This window comes from Macaca mulatta, chromosome 5, assembly GCF_049350105.2.
Source record: "Macaca mulatta isolate MMU2019108-1 chromosome 5, T2T-MMU8v2.0, whole genome shotgun sequence".
NCBI lineage: Eukaryota > Metazoa > Chordata > Mammalia > Primates > Cercopithecidae > Macaca > Macaca mulatta.
The window spans coordinates 110,860,171-110,874,625 of NC_133410.1; the positions used below are offsets into that span (position 1 = coordinate 110,860,171).

Below are 14,455 nucleotides of genomic sequence, written 5' to 3' on the forward strand. Positions count from 1 at the left end.
TAGTGGGCATTTACAATTAAATCAACCATGGATTTCACAAGTTTTTCTATTGCTGCTATCACTCTTAGACACGATGGATATGACTTGGCTACTGAATTTAAAGTAAGACTGAAATAAGTAATAGATCTTTGATTACATACATACTCTTGGCTCACACCGCTAATAATTTTTCAGACTTTAAATGAATAAAAAAGAAAAATTTTTATGAATCTAGAGTCATGGAAGTAAATCCCATTAGTGATGGTTATTGTACCCATATTTAAGGTGAAATAAAAATAATCTTTTTTTAATTTGAAAAGTTTTTCAATCATTAAAAGACAATTTATATTTATATATTTACTAGAAAGATACACTTTTGATTTTTACAGATTAAAAATATGTGTTGAGTTTGGTAGACAAGAGCTTTCATAACTATTATGAATTAAATAAAATTTAGAGCATTTTGAGATAAATCTATTTCTATGCCCCTTTCTTTTATAAGGTAAAGGAGAAAATTTTGGGAAACTCATAATGTAGGCCTTAAAGATAGTAGTTTTGTTTTACTGAATTTGGTACCTGAATTTGGGAGAGATAAAACTTTTCCAATAAAATTAGAATAAAATTCATTTCAGATCTGCCATCTGAGAAAAAAAAACCTAAATATTTATATTTATAGAAGATATATGATTTGGATGACAAATTAAAGAAACTTAAGCTTCTTTGCTATTGCCTAAGGAGATTGCCCTAATAAAAGTGGAATTTACAAAAAAATGCTTCATGATATTAATACAATAGAAGAAATAAACCTTTGTGGAGTTTATGAGGGACTGTTGAGGATGTTTCCAATTTACATGTTACCTGCTAATATAACATGACCTTGGGAAGCCCATAAAAGTAGGATGTGGACAGGAACCTGAGCTTCTGAATTATCTTTTCAATTTGTCACCAACAGAAACCTAAAGGTAAGTGTGATAGTTGATCTGAGAACTATGTAACTTAAAATTTAGATGACAGGGGCCAGGCACGGTAGATCATACCTGTAATCCCAGTACTGTGGGAGACCACGGTGGGAGAATTACTTGAATTTAGGAGTTTGAGACCAACCTGGGCAACATAGTGAGACCCCATTTGTACAAATAAAAATTAGCTGGATGTGGTGGTATGCACCTGCTAATCCTAGCTACTCAGGAGGCTGATAGGAGAATTTCTTGAGCCCAAGAAGTTGAGGCTGCAGTGAGCCATAATCACAATATAGCACTCAGCTTGAATAACAGAGTGAGACCCTGTCTCAAAAACAAACAAACAAACAAACAAACAAAATTAGATGCCAAAATCAGGAGTAATTTAATTAACTTACTTAATTTACATAACTAAATTACGTATGGTATTTTTGAGGCAGGAGATTGGGAGGACTTGTTTTCTGGTCACAACACTGCTGACCAAAACAGGATCTGGTCCATACAGGGCAAAGTAAAGAAACCTGCAGGTACCAGCAGATGGTGATGAAATCTCTCCCTAGCTTCCCTCTTTGCTCATTAGCATAAGACAGTCCCACCCATACCATGACAGTTTGAAAATGCCATGGCAAAAACCTGGAATTAACTGCCCCTTTCCTATAAAATTCTAAACAAACCTGCCTCTCAATTTACGTTGACCTACCTTTTAATTTGCATGTAATTGAAAGTGGGTTTACATGAGTATAAAGGGCTCAGTGCCAGGCACCCATATCTTGCTGACTCTGGGAGCACTGCCTATGAGTTATCCCTGCCCTGCAGGGAGTAGTACCATTTGATAAAAGATTTCAATCTAATACCTCAGGCTTGCCCTTGAATTTTTTCCTGGGCAAAGCCAAGAACCCTCTCAGGCTAAGCCCCAGTTTTGGGATTTGTCTACCTTGCATCGATCTGGTTCTGTGTGAAACAACCAGTAGGCATCCACTCCCTGAATCCTTAAAGTTTTGTATCCCTCCTTTACACTAGGCAAAGAAGTTGTGTGATTATGCCTAGGTGTCTAGGTCACAGCTTTAGAGGGCTTGGGTTTAAGTAACATGTTGTAGGATGATAATTCTCAGACTACACACTCAGCACTTAGCCTTGATCTTCTCAAATGCTTGCTGCACTTCTCCACCTGGATGCATCTGTGCAGATATTTGATATTGTCCAGAAATAAATTCAAACCAAATCATGCCTCTCAGCCTACACTTTTTCCTGCTTTCAGGAAAAACACCATACATTCATGTACCCCAAGCAAAAACATCTCAATTTTATTCTTGAATTTTTCTCCTTCATAATATATATCCAATCTCTTAAGTCCTCCTAAATCTTTCTTAGTTTCACCCCCACTGTTTTATCTATACACCAACACTTTTTAGCTTTGGTCCTTGGAATCTCTCACTTGGACTATTGTGAATCTTTGCTACTCCAAAACCTCAACTTTAATGTATATCTGTGATCATGTCCTTCTCCTTCATCACACTGTAAATTTTGTATGCAGGGAACTAATAAAGTTCATGGTACATGGTGAGCACCCAATAGACATTTGTCAAACAGAATTGAGGACAAATGGGAGGTCTCTAGCTGAGGAGACTTAGAACTACCATCACAGATGAAAACTCATCTTGCTAGACTGACCCCAGTCAGCCTTATTTTCAACCTTATTTCTCAGTCCTCTCTTATAACTGATTCTAATTGGACTTGTGCCCCAGAGATTCCCACAATAACATACATTCTCACCCAGCATAGCAGAATAGAATAATTACTGTACTTCTTTTAGAGTAAGACACACCTGGAATGTCAGCCCACTTCAGCCAATTACTATCTTTATGTGCTTGAGAAAACTCTGCAAACCAATTTAATTGGTAAAATAATAACCATCTCCATAGTGTAAATGTGAAGATTCAGATTATATATATATATATAATATAAATGTAAAATTATTGGCAAAATTACTGTTTCATAAGCTTTAACTATTATTGCTCGATACTAGATGGCCCTGCCCTACCTGCTCCTCTTTGTTCCTCTGAATCCTGTGTACACTTCCTATTCTTCATGGAAAGTTCATTCTCACCTTTATAATGCAAACTTCCCTGTTGAAAATTATTTTTTCCTCCTTTGCTCTGTTAAGAATTGCTTCAATAATGATATTAGCTACTTAATGTTTTAAGGACACTTTATATATAATTTTATTTAAAGAAGTAGAAATTATCTGTAGTTGACAAAGAAGAAAACTGAGAATACAGCAAAGTTGATTGCTCAGAGTCACATACAAGGAAAGAGCAAAATGATTATTTGAATTCATGAATATCCAATCAAAGCCAATGTTATAGGCTTTTGCAAAGCCAAATAGACTTCATCACCTGAAACTATTATTTACACTCATGTATTCTATTGCATTGTTGGTCATCAAGTGTGGTAGATTAAACATGGCCACACATTCTCTGCAGCTCTTTCCATAAAGAGGAGTCTATTTCTGTATACATCTTGAATCTGTATTGGCCTTGTGACTTGCTTGGCCAATATAATGTAGTGAAAGTAAAGATGTGTAATTTGTGGAACACAGGCCTCAAGAGACTGTGCAGATTTAGGCTTTACCCTCCTTAACTACTTCCACCACTATCTAAGGAAATGCAGGATAGCCTACTGAATGACAAGAGAACACATGAAGAGGGCTCAGCCAACAGCCAGCATCATACTCTTACTCCCTGCAACCACAGGCAAGCTGCTAGCACACTGTAACCACATGATAGGCCAACAGAGAACTTTGCAGATAATCCAAGAATCATGAGAAAAATAAATTTCAGTTTCAGCCACTGAATTTTAGTGTGATTTGTAAAATCTATAAATAGTTAGCTGATAGCAAAATTGGTACCTAGAGGTAAATTTCAGCTCTGATATAGACATGAAAATATGGCATTGGTTTTAAGACCAGGTGGTGGATCAATGATAGAGAATGAATTATGAAACTATTAGAGGAGGCTGGAAAAGTAGTGAGGAAATTGTTATGGGAGGCTGGAGAATGGACATCTGTATTATGTAATTGCTGTACAATTAGCATAACTGTTGCCTGTGGTAACTTAGAAGATAGAGAATATACCTGCCTTAGTCAGTTTAGGATGTTATGATAAAAATGCCATGGACCAAGTAGCCTGAACAAGAGACACATTTATCTCTCTTCTGGAGGGTGGAAAGTCCAAGATCATGGTGCCAGCTTATTTGGTTCCTGATGGGAGTCCTCTTCCTGGTTTGCAGATGAATCTTTTACTGTATTCTCACATGGCAGAAAGAGATGATCTCTTTTGTGTCTCTTTTTGTAAGGGCACCCATCTTATTCATGAGGGATCCACCCTCATAACTTAATTACCTCCCACCTCCAAATACATCACATTGGGAATTAAGGTTTGAACATGTCAATTTTGTGGGGTATACAAACATTCAATCCATGGCAATACCTAAAGAATACATAGCTCTGACAAAAGAGATTTATAGACAGAATACTGAATGTGACAGGTTGCTTCTGTTAGTGTATGATAAGATACAAGAAGAAAGAAAGAAACTATATGAGACTGTTCAGTTTGCAAGCCAAAACTATGAAGAGTATAGAAGTACCAGGACTTGCTGGATTGCAGAACAAACCACCTTTCACCCAGTCTCCTAGCTGGTAAAAAAAGTATCAATCAAATGAGGCCTGCAAGTAAATATCAAGTCATGTGTGTGGCCATGAGACCCTTTCCAAAAGGTATTGCTAAGCCAGTGTCTAGATAGGCGCTTATCTAGAAAACTCTAAATAGACTCTTTTTCTAGAAAAAAGGGCATTTAAGAATCTTAAGAATGTCCTCCCACAGTAGCCTCACATGTAGACTAAAGTAGAAATTTGGGAGTCATCAGTAGGTAGATAGTACATAAAGTCACAAAACTGGATGAGATAGGGAAAAATTGGTAGTCAGTGAACAAGAGTCAATATAACTAAACAGTTATAGCAATTAAGATGATATAATAAGGAGGAGAACAGCAGTGTTAGCTTGCCATTGAGATTTCAGAGGTGCTACTCTAGTTATTGATGATAACAATAAAAGTGTGTGGCAAAGGAGGGTGTAGGGGAGAAGATGGGTAGGCGTGAGAAACCACAGTGCTTGATGACTTCTTTGTGATTGTTGACATCACCAAGAATGATAGCAGGTTTAGTAGAGGAGGGAAATCCCAAGCTCTGCTGTTTTCATCTTTTGTTAAATCAAGATTCAAGTGTTTTTGTTTTTGTCTTCATCCCTTTCAAGTGTTTTAGATTCTGTCAAAAAATAGATTTTTCAAAAAGCAAGTTCCTAAACTATGGCAAACTATAATGGGTTATTATGTAAGAAAATAAGCCTAAAGGAGAGAATGATCAGAGAAATCTCAGTTAAGGAAGTCAGTGTGGTGGATCTCTCACTTCATATAATCCCCTTGGAATAAGAGCTCTTCTGGAGAAGAACAAATTTGAAATAAAATGTTGGAAAAAAATCAATAAATGATACTATATATGAGGCCATATTCTCTCCTGCTGATACATATTTTTATACTTAGCATCTTCAGAAAACAATGGTATAAATTAAAAAGAAAGGCTAAATAAGGTAGTGTCTATTCAGTTCTTTTTCTGTCACTAAAGAGTTTTTCTAGGGTTACCAAGAATTCATATTTTGCTCTGCGATGGCTTAAATTTAGTAGAAGCAGCAGTTTGGGTAGCAATGTATCTGTGACATAGTTCCCTAATTAGTAGTACTTAGGTTTACATCTTTATGCTGAATAGACACAAAGAAAATTATCTGACCTCTATTACTCAACAAGATAAATTTAACATCTCTAAATTTCAAAGATTTCCAAATATTTCAAGATTTCCACAGAATTGTTTGGAAATTGTTTGGAAATGAAGATTTCAAAGATTTCCATAGAATTGTTACATTTATTGAGAAAATATAAAATGTGTAAAACCTGTTTTAAACTTTTATAATGCTTTCAAATCAATTTGTATTTAAAAGTGATAATTGCAACATATGTTTATATACTAACATTGTTATATATGTATATACACATACACATATATAATTTAAATGCTTTTATTTCTCTGATATAAAATGCTTGGTGCTTATTTGGATTTGTAGAGTTCTCACAGTCTCCCAGGGAGCATGGTCCTGTCAATAAAAAATTGCATAGGACAAAGTTAAACAAGGAAGACTTTTGTCAAGACTATTGCAACAGAGGGGAGAGATTGAACTCAACTTCTCTGAAACAAAAGGCAGAGGGGTTTAAGAGCTGGGCTTAGCTGGTAGAAAAGTACTGGAGGATATTGGAAGGGAGGGTGATAAATGGAATGTGTCAAGTAAATAGAGTTATTCCTGAGTTTGCAGGAATGTTTTCCTCTGTGATTAGTCCATCTGTGTCTGCTACTTGGCAACAAGTAGATTGCTACCCTATACAGAGACCAGGAGATAGGGGTGCTATTGTCCTTGGTTACATTTCAAAGGGGTGGCTCCAGGTTCTTGAGAAAGACAGTCTGGGTTGTAAAACTGTCAAGAGGGTAGCAGATTTTACATACATTTCAAAAGGATGAGAAAGAATGTGCAATGACAGGTTTTCTAAAGTAAATTCTGTAAGCAAAGGGAGGTCAGAGGCCTATAATCAAAAAGAAGTCTGCCTAAAGTTTACTCAGCTGAGGGCAACTTTAAGGTCATCTGGGTCAATCCCCAGGTTAAAAACACTGAGTTTTAGACTACTTGTTATAGGAAGCCCACTAGACCAGAATTGAAAGTCCAGAGTTTTAGCTTTAGCTTTCCCATGGCTAGCTATAGCTCTTGAGCAGATTGCTTAAACTCTCTAAGCCAAAATCCTCGGGATAAAAATATATATAATTACATCTACTGTGACTATTTCTAAGGATTATCATCAAGTTCAAATAAGATAAGGAATACTAGAATAAATGTATATGATGAATAATTATTTTATAACAACAGAAAATATTGAATAATTTTCTCACTGTGAATCTAAGACATACTATCTTTCTACATTTCACATTAACTTATAATAAGTTCAAGAGACCCATTGTACAACATGGTGACTGTAGTTTACAATATATTGTGTCATTGGAAAGTGCCAAGAGAGTGGATGTAAAGTGTTGAAAACAGTATCTATGCCAGGTAATGCATATGTTAACTTGTGTAAGTCATTTTGCAATGTATATATATTTCAGAACAATATGTTGTACATGGTAAATACAATATTTTCTGTCAGTTAAAAAAAGTCTCTGCCAGGCGCAGTGGCTTATGCCTGTAATCCCAGCACTTTGGGAGGCCAAGGCAGGAGGATCACGAGGTAAGGAGATAGAGACCATCCTAGCTAACACGGTGAAACCTCGTCTCTACTAAAAATACAAAAAAATTAGCCGGGCGTGCTGGCGGGCGCCTGTAGTCCCAGCTACTCGGGAAGCTGAGGCAGGAGAATGGTGTGAACCCGGGAGGCGGAGCTTGCAGTGATCAGAGATCGCACCACTGCACTCCAACCTGGGCGACAGAGAGAGACTCTGTCTCAAAAAAAAAAAAAAAGTCTCACATTAACTTACAGTATAATTACCCTGGTATTAGTCAAAGGAGGAGCTAGTCCTTCCCAAGTTCCTAATATAACAAAATGGCAGCACTTAATTATTTTTTTTAATTTTATTTTTCCATAAGTTACTGGGGTACAGGTGGCATTTGGTTACATGAGTAAGTTCTTTAGTGGAGATTTGTGAGAACCTGGTGTACCCATCACCCGAGCAGTGTATACTGCACCATATTTGTTGTCTTTTATCCCTGGTCCCCCCTCCACCTCTCCCCCCAAGTCTCGAAAGGCCACTGTATCATTCTTATGCCTTTGCACCCTCATAGCTTAGCTCCCACATATCAGTGAGAACATACAGTGTTTGGTTTTCCATTCCTGAGTTACTTCACTTAGAATAATAGTCTCTAATCACATCCAGGTCATTGCAAATGCTGTTAATTCATTCCTTTTCATGGCTGAGTAGTATTCCATTGTGTGTGTGTGTGTGTGTGTGTGTGTGTGTGTGTGTGTGTGTGTGTATCAGTATATACCTGTTTCTTTTTTTTTTGTTTTTTGAGATGGACTCTCGCTCTGTCACCCAGGCTGAAGTGCAGTGACGCAATCTCGGTTCACTGCATCCTCCACCTCCCAGGTTCAAGCAATTCCTTGCCTCAGCCTCCCAAGTAGCTGGGATTACAGGTACACACTGCCACACCTGGCTAATTTTTGTATTTTTAGTAGAGATGGGATTTCACCATCTTAGCCAGGCTGGTCTTGAACTCCTGATCTCGTGATTCGCCCGCCTTGGCCTCCCAACATGCTAGGATTATGGGCGTGAGCCACTGTGCCCCAGCCCAGAGTTTCTTTTTCCACTGGTTGATTGATGGGCATTTGGGTTTGTTGCACAATTTTGCTATTGTGAATTGTGCTGCTGTAAACATGCGTGTGCAAGTATGTTTTGTGAATAATGACTTCTTTTCCCCTGGGTAGATACCCAGTATTGGGATTGCTGGATCAAATGGTAGTTCTATTTTTAGTTATTTAAGGAATCTCCACACTGTTTTCCATAGCAGCTGTACTAGTTCACATTCCCACCAGCAATGTAGAAGTGTTCCCTGTTCACCACATCCATGCCAGCATCTATTGTTTTTTGATTCTCTGATTATGGCCATTTTTACGAGAGTAAGGTAGAATTGCATTGTGGTTTTGATTTGCATTTCCTGGATCAATTAGTGATGTTTTTGAGCATCTTTTCATATGTTTTTGTCCATTTGTATATCTTCTTTTAAAATTGCTATTGATGTCCTTTGCCCACTTTTTGATGGGATTGTTTTTTTCTTACTGATTTGAGTTCGTTGTAGATTCTGGATATTAGCCCTTTGTCAAATGTATAGATTGTGAAGATTTTCTCCCACTCTGTGGGCTGTCTATTTTGCTGACTGTTCCTTTTGCCATGCAAAAGCACTTTACTTTAATTAGGTCCCAGCAATTTATCTTTGTTTTTATTGCAATTGCTTTTAGGTATTTGGTCATGAAATCCTTGCCTAAGCTGATATCTAGAAGGGTTTTTCCAGTGTCATCTTCTAGAATTTTTATAGTTTCAGATCTTAGGTTTAAGTCCTTAATCCATCTTGAGTTGATTTTTGTATAAGGTGAGAGATGAGAATCCAGTTTCATTCTTCTGCATGTGGCTAGCCAATTATCCCAGCACCATTTGTTGAAAAGGGAGTTATTTCCCCACTTTAAGTTTTTGTTTGCTTTGTCAAAGATCAGATGGCTGTAAGTATTTGGGTTTATTTCTGGGTTCTCTATTCTGTTCCATTGGTCTATGTGCCAATTTTTATACCAGTACCATGCTGTTTTGGTGATTATGGCCATATAGTATAGTTTGAAATCAGGTAGTGTGATGTCTCCAGATTTGTTCTTTTTGCTTAGTCTTGCTTTGGCTCTGAGGGCTCTTTTCTGGTTCCATATGAATTTTAGGATTGTTTTTTCTAATTCTGTGAAGAATGATGGTGGTATTTTGATGGAGATCGCATTGAATTTTTAGATTGCTTTGGCAGTATGGTCATTTTCACAATATTGATTCTACCCATCCATGATCATGGGATGTGTTTCCATTTGTTTGTGTTGTCTATGATTTCTTTTAGCAGTGTTTTGTAGTTTTCCTTACAGAGGTCGTTTGACTCCTTTGTTAGGTATATGCCTGATAATTTTATTTTTTATTTTTTGGCAGCTATTGCAAAAGGGGTTGAGTTCTTGATTTGATTCTCCGCTTGGTCACTGTTGGTGTATAGAAGTGCTACTGATTTGTGTACATTAATCTTGTGTCTGGAAACTTTGCTGAATTCATTTATCAGTTCTAGGAGCTTTCTGGAGGAGTCCTCAGGGTTTTCTAGGTAAATGATCATATCGTCAACAGACAGGCACAGTTTGACTTCCTCTTTACTGATTTGGATACCCTTTATCTCTTTCTCTTGTCGGACTGCTCTGGCTAAGACTTCTGGTACTAGACCTTCAATCCATTTTAATTAGCAAAACACAAATGGTGTGAATGTTGCAGAGGCTCTGGACACAATTTATGGGTTGGAGTTGTGGACTAGATTGGAATCCTGGACCAAAGAGTCTCCATTGCTACCAAGGCCTCAGAGGACTGTCAGTGTTGCGATCTACATAGAGAAAACATTCTCCAGGAGAGTAGAGGACTCAGAATTTGCATTACCATCTAGAAGAAAGGACATATATCATGCAGGGTGTGGTTGAGTGCTTCCCATTCTATTGGTAACTGTTGAGGTGCTTCCAGAGAAGGGAATAGAGTTATTTGAGTTGTTTTCTACATCCAAAAGTTTTGGACTCTACTGAGGCTACTTCTCTCTTGTTTCTTTAACTTAGGGTGGTGTAGTAAATGAGACACACTGAGACAAGCTCTCCCAGTATCCATCCATTCTTCTTGGTAAGAGATGATAAAGCCAAATCCCATTGATCCTTTCTAAATGAGGGTGAAGAGAAAAGGCAACATCAAAACCATTAAACTTAGGCACTACAGCATGAAGCAGTGAAGGTCAAAGCTGGGTATACCATAATCTATTCTCCTATCCCAGCTCTACCCCTAGTTAGCTGTATGCCTTTGGTAGGCCATTCTGTTCTCAGCCATGTTTTCATCATCTAAGAAAAAGAAGGTGTTGGATAAGATCATGTAACTGATCTAAAGCTGATTGAGTACGCATCTGAGAATTTTACAAACTATTTTTCAGAAGCCATTCTGTTAACCCTCTGTATTTCTTCTCTGCATGGGGTGACTTCCTCTTCTGCTTTCACTATTGTAATCTATTTGTGACTTTGGGCAAGTGGTCACCCAAGACATGAGATGATTCTCTTGTTATTATATCTGTCACCTCTGTCTGACAGCTGTTGACTATTTGTTAGCTAAGCCCATCTTTCAGGATACTCAAATCTCATTCCTCAATGAGAAGTTATATGTGAAGACATGGCCAAGAGCTTTAGATAAACATAATTAATTTAATTATCTTTTTCTGTAATTCTAAGTTTTCTACATCATAATGAAGATAAAGCAATCACTTTTGTTTTATTGAACCTCATGCTAATGAGGAGTCTTTTGGGGTTATAAGAAATTCCTCCAAAACCAAGACACTTTGAAGGAAGTGGTTCACTCTTACAGGCCCTGGGGGACAGTTTAAAAACTCCTAAGACAAAGGACATAATCTCTTGGGAGCCCTAGGGTCCTGCCCACCACCCCATTCTCCCTGTACTACCACAGCTGATGCTCTCTTGAAAGCTCCACCTCCTGGCTGGAAGCCAACTAACACAAAACTAGTGCAATAAACAAAATTACAACTAAGGGCTCTCATAGAGTCCATCTCACTTCCCTGCCACCTCCACTGGAGCAGGTGCTGGTATCCATGGCTGAGAGACCTGAAGGCAGTTCACATCACAGGACTCTATGCAGACACTCCCCAGTAACATCCAGTGCCTGGTAGCTCTGCAGTGTGGCTAGATCCAGAAGAAAAATAGCAATCACTGCAGTTTGGCTCTCAGGAAGCCACTCCCCTAGGGGACAGGGGAGAGCACTACATTAAGGGAGTACCATGTGAGACAAAAGAATCTGAACAGAAGCCCTTGAGTCACAGATCATTTCTCTGATACAGTCTGCCTGAGAAGAAACCAGAAAAACAATTCTGATAATATGAGAAAACAAGGTACTTTAACACCCCCCAAAGATCTCACTAGCTCACCAGCAATGGATCCAAACCAAGCAGAAATCCCTGAATTGCCAGAAAAATAATTGAGAAGGCTGATTATTAAGCTAATCAAGGAGCCACCAAGGAAAGATGAAGTCCAACTTAATGAAATGAAAAAAAAAAAAAAAAAAGATAGGTGATATGAAGGGGAAAATCTTTAGTGAAATAGATAGCATAAATAAAAAACAGTCACTGGAAAGGAGAGAACCTGTCTAGCCACCAGGCCCTGAGCTAAATAGTATCTGCAAAGCCTCTGCCGCAAACATGCTCCGCCACATCCTCGGTCTGGCCAAGAAGCATCCGAGCTTGATCCCCCTCTTTGTATTTCTTGGAACTGGAGCTACTGGAGCAACACTGTATCTCTTGCGTCTGGCCTTGTTCAGTCCAGATGTTTGTTGGGACAGAAATAACCCAGAGCCCTGGAACAAACTGGGTCCCAATGATCAATACAAGTTCTACTCAGTGAATGTGGATTACGACAAACTGAAGAAGGAACGTCCAGATTTCTAAATGAAATGTTTCACTATAACGCTGCTTTAGAATGAAGGTCTTCCAGAAGCCACATCCGCACAATTTTCCACTTAACCAGGAAATATTTCTCCTCTAAATGCATGAAATCATGTTGGAGATCTCTATTGTAATCTCTATTGGAGATTACACTGATTAATAAATAACTGAAACTTGAAAAAAAAACAGAACAAAAAACAAACAAACAAAAAAAAACAGTCACAACTTCTGGAAATGAAGGACACACTGAAATGAAATGCAAAATACACTGGAAAGTATCAGCAATAGAATCAAACAAAACTTCAGAACTCAAACACAAGGTTTTCAAATAACCCAGTCCAACAAAGACAAAATGAATTTATAAAATGAACAAAGCCTCCAAGAAGTTTCAAATTATGTTAAATGACCAAACCTAAGAACAACTGGTGTTCTTGAGGAAGAAAATAAATCTGAAAGTTTGGAAAACATATTTGAGTGAATAATCAAGGAAAACTTCCATGGCCTCGCTAGACATCTAGATATCCAAATACAAGAAGCTCAAAGAACTCCTGAAAAATTTACCTCAAAAAGATATCATCTAGGCACATAATCATCAGGTTATCTAAAGTCAAGATGAAAGAAAGACTCTAAGAGCTGTGAGGCAAAAGCACCAGGTAACCTATAAAGGAAAATCTATCAGATTAACAGATTCCTTAGCAGAAACCCTACAGGCTAAAAGGAATTGAGGTCCTATCTTAAGCCTCCTTAAACAAACTAATTATCAGCCAAGAATTTTGTATCCAGTGAAACTAAGCTTCATAAATGAAGGAAAGATAACAGTCCTTAGACAAACAAATACTGAGAGAATTCACCACTACCAAGCGAACACTGTAAGCACTACTAAAAGTAGCTCTAAATCCTCAACATACACCAAAATTGAACCTCCTTAAAGCATAAATCTCACAGGACCTGTAAAACAAAAACACATGTGAATTGCCTAAATGCTCCACATAAAAGATACAGAATGGCAGAATGCATAAGAATTCACCAACCAAGTATCTGTTATCTTCAAGAGACTCATCTAACACATAAGGATTCACATACATTTAAGGTAAAGGGGTGGAAAAAGATATTCCATGTAAATGGACATCAAAAGCAAGCAGGAAAGCTATTTTTATATCAGACAAAACAAACTTAAAGCACTAACGGTTAAAAAAGATAAAGAGGAACATTACTTAATGATAGAAGAACTTGTCCAACCAGGAAGTATCATAATCCAAAATAAATATACGCCTAACACTGGAGCTTTGAAATTTATAAAACAGGGCTGGGCGCAGTGGCTCAAGCCTGTAATGACAGCACTTTGGGAGGCCGAGACGGGCGGATCACTAGGTCAGGAGATCAAGACTATGCTGGCTAACACGGTGAAACCCAGTCTCTACTAAAAACTACAAAAAACTAGCTGGGAGAGGTGGCGGGCGCCTGCAGTCCCAGCTACTTGGGAGGCTGAGGCAGGAGAATGGCGTAAACCCGGGAGGTGGAGCTTGCAGTGAGCTGAGATCCGGCCACTGCACTCCAGCCTGGGCGACAGAGCCAGACTCCGTCTCAAAAAAAAAAAAAAAAAAGAAAAAAGAAATTTATAAAACAGTTACTACTAGTCCTAAGAAATGAGATAGACTGCAACATTGTAATAGCGGGGGACTTTAGTTCTCCACTGAGGGCACTAGACAGGTCACCAAGACAAAAAGTCAACAAAGAAACAATGAATTTAAACTATACCCTAGCACAAATGGACTCAACAGATATTTATAAAACATTCTACCCAACAACTGCAGAATATACATTGTATTCGTCAGTGCAGGGAACCATCTCCAAGACAGATCATATGATAGGTCACAAAATAAGTCTGAATAAGTTTAAGAAAATTGAAATTATATCAAGTACTCTCTCAGACCACTGTGGAATATAATTGGAAATCAACTCCAAAAGGAACCCTCAAATTACATGGAGATTAAATAGTCTACTCTTGAATGATCATTCGGTCAACAATGAAATCAAGATGGAAATTTAAAAATTCCTTGAACTGGGCCAGGAGCAGTGGCTCACGCCTGTAATCCCAGCACTTTGGGAGGCCGAGGCGGGAGGATCATGAGGTCAGGAGACCAAGACCATCATGGCTAACACAGTGAA

At 38.0% G+C, this 14,455-nt stretch overlaps 1 protein-coding gene across 1 annotated transcript; it reads left to right on the plus strand.

Moving 5' to 3' along the window:
• The first annotated feature begins 12,029 nt into the window (after positions 1 to 12,029).
• LOC144340816 (cytochrome c oxidase subunit NDUFA4) lies at positions 12,030 to 12,512 on the plus strand. The gene has a single exon (XM_078002028.1). The coding sequence runs from the start codon at positions 12,044 to 12,046 to the stop codon at positions 12,287 to 12,289; it is 246 nt and encodes an 81-aa protein (XP_077858154.1). The 5' UTR covers positions 12,030 to 12,043; the 3' UTR covers positions 12,290 to 12,512.
• Positions 12,513 to 14,455: the final 1,943 nt, after the last annotated feature.